The following is a 5,178-nucleotide window of genomic DNA, read 5'->3' on the forward strand; positions in this document are numbered from 1 at the left end:
ACACTCACACACAGACACACTCACTCTCTCACACACAGACACACTCACTCTCACACAGACACACTCTCTCTCACACTCACACACAGAGACTCACACACACAAACACACAGACACACTCTCTCTCACACACACACACTCACTCACACACTCTCTCACACACTCTCTCTCACACACTCACACACAGGTCTTCCACCAGGTGTCTTCAGACTCATCTGGATCTGTTTCTGGGTTTAGTGTGTGTATTATGTGTTATTGATGATATATAGAGCACTATTTATTAAGAAAATCACCCCATTATTCATATTTAATTAATTTATTCACTTTTTCAAACATTTTTATGAATTATTAAATTTTTTAGTAAGTTTTTTAATATGTCAATTGTGCATTTCTATTATAATTATTCAAATTTGTATTTTATTTTAAAATTATTTGTCAAAATGTAACATTTTTGTGAATTTCATTTTAAGTATTTTTAATGTTCTTATTTTAAATGTTTAATTTCTATAAATAATTTCATTTTTGTTATATTTTATTTGTTTTTATTTTTTTATTATTTATTCAAATTAAATATGTTTATAAAATATTTCATTTTAGTAAGCATTTTAATTATTTTTATTTTAAAACTATTTACATGTATACATTTTTATGAATTGTAATTTCATTTTTTGTGTGTATTTTAATTTTAAAATTAGTTATTTAAATTTTACATATTTATGATTTAAGTAATTATTTGCTCCCATTTTGAGAAACCCTGCTCTGCAACATTTCACATAAGAAATATGAAAAATCAGTGTAACTGAACTCAAACCTAATTGCAACCAAAAACCAAGAGTCCTGAAGTCTCTAAATATGTCAGTTTGGAAATGCGTGGCTTTATTTGATTGGCTGCTCATCAGTGATTTTCCTCTGGACCAAAGCTGTGAGTTACTGTACTTTATAATGCAAATGATAATCCTGAGAATGTGCTGACAATAAAAGCAGCTTTCAGACAATCTGAAGTGTCTTACAGCGATTCAACTGCCATGAAAGGAGCTTTAATTCTCTAATGAGACAAATATTGAAATCTTCATCAGTGGAGAAAAATATTAAATATTAAAAGCACATCAATGGAGGCAAACTCCAGCACACTGGTATTCATATTTCTTCCTCTTTACTGTGGCACAAAAATAATTAATTATTCAGATGCTCAAAAGCAATCTCATATGTTTCATCTTTTAATTCTAAAAAAGACGCTCATATAACAGAAAGTTTTTGTTTGTTCAGAAGCAAAAGATGATGCTCTGATCAGCGTTATTAATATCAGACGTGCAGCAGCTCATTGTTTGATTGTGCACACTAATGAAGAGTCTGTGTAGAATTGATTAAACTCCTCTGTGAAGTTTTAGTGAAGTGACAGTGAGTTGAGGAAACATTAAATCAATGTTGAGACAATTACGTCAGAAATCCAGGCGAATATTACCTCATTTAAAAACATTATGGTGCATTTTCATGTATGATGTACTTTGTTGGAAGAAATTGAAGTGCAAAATAAAGGAAAAAAACTGAGTTTGGTCATTTTGAATGAGTTGTCATTTTTGCATGTATTAACTAACTAACTAACTAAATAAGTGCTTTATTTTATTTTTATTTTACTTGAGTATTCCCATTTTTAATGAACTGTCATTTTTGCATGTAATAAATAAATAAATAAAGCGGGCAAGCACTTGAAAGTGCTTAGTATTTTTTATTTTTTGTACTTATTTTAATTTGACAGTTTTTAATGAATTATTTTTGCATGCATTAAATAAATAAAATGAAGCACTGTCTGGTTTTTAATTTATGATTTGCACATTGCATTTTGTAATGCTCTTTTTTTTTTTATTTGCAAATAAATAACTGGACAGTGCTTAGTATTTATTTATTTAATTTCACTTATTTATTTTAATTTGACCATTTTGAATGAATTGTAATTTTTGCATGCATTCAATAAATAAATAAAAATAAGCACCGTCTGGTTAATTTATGATTTGCACATTGCCATTTGTAATGTTCAATACGTTTATTTTATTTTAGTTTTTTATTTGCGCAAGAATAAATAAATAAAGTACGCAAGCACTGGACAGTGCTTAGTATTTTTTATTATTATTTTATTTTACTTTACTTACTTTAATTCTATCATTCTTAACGAATTGTAATTTTAGCATGCATTAAATAAAATAAATTTAAAAAGCACAATTTTTTAAATTTATGATTTGCACATTTCCATTTGTAATGGTCAATATGATTCTTTTATTTTTTGCCTAAATACATAAATATTGCTTTATTTAATTTATTGATTTTATTTGTCATGTTTAAGTTCAGATATTCTTTAAAAAGAGAGAGAGAGAGAGAGAGAGAGAAGGCCCTCTCTCTGATGAAACCCTGCAGTTTATTTGTGACTCAAATAAGGAATATAAAAATAAACCTCTACTTTCATGTTTTAAAAACAGAAATATCAAACATCACATTTTTCCCATCCGTGCACGACCCAGATTCACATGGAGGGCCAAATTACTCCAAATTAAATCATTAAATAAATGTTGAAATATATATATAAATAAATCGTTAAATACTTAATTGAATAATTAAATGGATAAATAAATACATGATTAAATATTCATTAATTTATACGAGCCGAGAACCGTAACCCTGAAAATGAAATGTGGAGGAAATACATAAATATTAAATATATAAATGAATGCATGAATGAATAAATAAATAATTATATATAAATGGATGGCTTAATGATTTATGCATTTATTGATATATTTAATTATGTATTTAAAGATTTATTTATATATGTCAACATGTATTTGGAGTAATGTGGCCCTCCATAGCATGCAATGTCTGTCCGCGGGCGCGCGCCACATGCACGAGCGCTCACCTGCAGCGCGCTCCCGTTCACAGCCGTGCTGCCCGGTTACAGCGCGGAGCGCGCATCAAACCCGCACGCGCCGCGCTCGTTTAAGGGCGGATCGGGATTTTTTTTGACGCGTTTGACCGGGATTCTCCTGCTCGTCCAGGTTGGCGTTACGCGGTCATTTACCGGAATAATTCCGCGTTTCGCGGCATAAACGCCGGGCGCTTTTGTGTTGATGCAAATGATGCGCCCGGTAAACGCGCGGCGGGGAGAGCGGCGCGTCCGTCGCTCGCGCTGATGACAATAGCGCACTCCAGCGACCAGAGCGCGCGATAGAAACAGAAAGAAGGAACGTTTACCGGGAAGGACAATGTCTCTCAGCAGAAGCATCGAGCTCGAGCACTTCGACGAGCGGGACAAGGCGCGGCGCTCCAAACGCGCTGCCGCCGCCGGCGGTCCGGGCTCTCGCGCGAGCAGTCTGGTCCCGAGCCCCGCGCACAGCGCCAACTGCAGCTTCTACCGCACGCGCACGCTGCAGGCGCTCAGCTCCGAGAAGCGCGCCAAGAAGGTCCGCTTCTACCGGAACGGAGACCGGTACTTCAAGGGTCTGGTGTACGCGGTGTCCGGCGACCGCTTCCGATCCCTGGACGCGCTGCTGGCCGAGCTGACGCGCGCGCTCGCCGACAGCCTGCACCTGCCGCAAGGTGTGCGCAACATCTACAGCGCGGACGGCGCGAGGAAGATCGCGAGCCTCGAGGACCTCGAGGAAGGTCAGGCATTCACGGAAACATCCGCTACATCACGGAGACGTTTATCTGACGTCTCCAAGACGTTTGTTTAGAGTGTTGCTCATCTGCAATACGTGTACGGGACGTTTCCTATCAGATGTCTTTAAGATGTTTATGATTTAGAATGACATCTTACTGACGTCTGTCAGATGTTTGTAGCAGCAGATGCTTTCCAGATCAAGCGATCTTTAACAGACATCATCTGAATTATGACCGAATAAGAAGGTGAAGGGTTGCAGGTTCGAAGCCCTTTAATGGTCCATAGAGGTTCAAGGTTCCTCACTTTATATTACATACATGAGGTGTAGCGAAATATTATTATACTAATAATATACAGGTGCATCTCAATAAATTAGAATGTCGTGGAAAAGTTCATTTATTTCAGTACTTCAACTCAAATTGTGAAACTCGTGTATTAAATAAATTCAATGCACACAGACTGAAGTAGTTTAAGTCTTTGGTTCTTTTAATTGTGATGATTTTGGCTCACATTGAACAAAAACCCACCAATTCACTATCTCAACAAATTAGAATATGATGACATGCCAATCAGCTAATCAACTCAAAACACCTGCAAAGGTGTGTGCATTGAATTTATTTAATACACGAGTTTCACAATTTGAGTTGAATTACTGAAATAAATGAACTTTTCCACGACATTCTAATTTATTGAGATGCACCTGTATTATCCGTATTATTATATATACACAACATATTATGGCATATTATTATTTGTAATATAATACAATGCTACGTTTTAATACATCAATATTACAAATTATTCAAGCAAATAAAATGTAATGTTATCGTTACATTATATGTAGGGTTGGGAATCGAAAATCAATTCCAATTTCAGAATCGGATACTTGTTGTAAAATTCAAATATCAATTCCTGTGTGTGCGCATCTTTTATTTTTAGCTGGCGAAAAGGGGCTGTTAAAAATGTATTTTTCTTTGAATCATTCATTCAAGAGATTCGTTCAAAAGCACCGATTCATCCAGGAATGAATCGAGTGAATCTTGAGTGAGTCATTGAATCATTCCATTCATAGGTTCCATCAGATTTTGTTTAGTTGTCTAATATCTTTTCTTCAGAATTGTGAGAGAACTACAATCGTGCAGCTCTATTTTGCACACAAACAGCTCTTAATCGAGTCCAGTTTTTATGAAGCCTGCTGATTTTTGTTCATGGTATTCAGCAGCAATTAAATGTTTTGCAAAAAGAGACAGAATTAATATGTTTGATATCTAAATGTTTGACTTCATTTTTTTTTTACCACATTGGAATCGAAACTGGGAATCGATAAGAATCAGAATTGGAATTGATCAAATTCAAACGACACCCAACCCTAATTATATGTAATATTAATATAATAATCATGTAATATTAATATTACATTATTTATTTATTTATTAAACCTTTATTTAGCCAGGAGAATTCCACCTGATATTATGTTTGTAGAATAAACAAAATATTTATTAATATTAATATAAAATTATAATATATATCAA

General features: G+C 34.4%; 1 protein-coding gene across 1 annotated transcript in view; it reads left to right on the forward strand.

Moving 5' to 3' along the window:
* Positions 1-3,104: 3,104 nt before the first annotated feature.
* LOC107701240 (serine/threonine-protein kinase DCLK2-like) overlaps positions 3,105-5,178 on the forward strand; it is a 21,884-nt gene continuing 19,810 nt past the window's right edge. Inside the window, exon 1 of the mRNA XM_016503203.1 lies at positions 3,105-3,648. Coding sequence (XP_016358689.1) covers positions 3,249-3,648 — 400 coding nt within the window. The 5' untranslated portion in view covers positions 3,105-3,248. The remainder of the gene's footprint in view (positions 3,649-5,178) is intronic.

This window comes from Sinocyclocheilus anshuiensis, unplaced genomic scaffold (assembly GCF_001515605.1).
Source record: "Sinocyclocheilus anshuiensis isolate Anshui unplaced genomic scaffold, SAMN03320099.WGS_v1.1 scaffold1514, whole genome shotgun sequence".
Taxonomy (NCBI): domain Eukaryota; kingdom Metazoa; phylum Chordata; class Actinopteri; order Cypriniformes; family Cyprinidae; genus Sinocyclocheilus; species Sinocyclocheilus anshuiensis.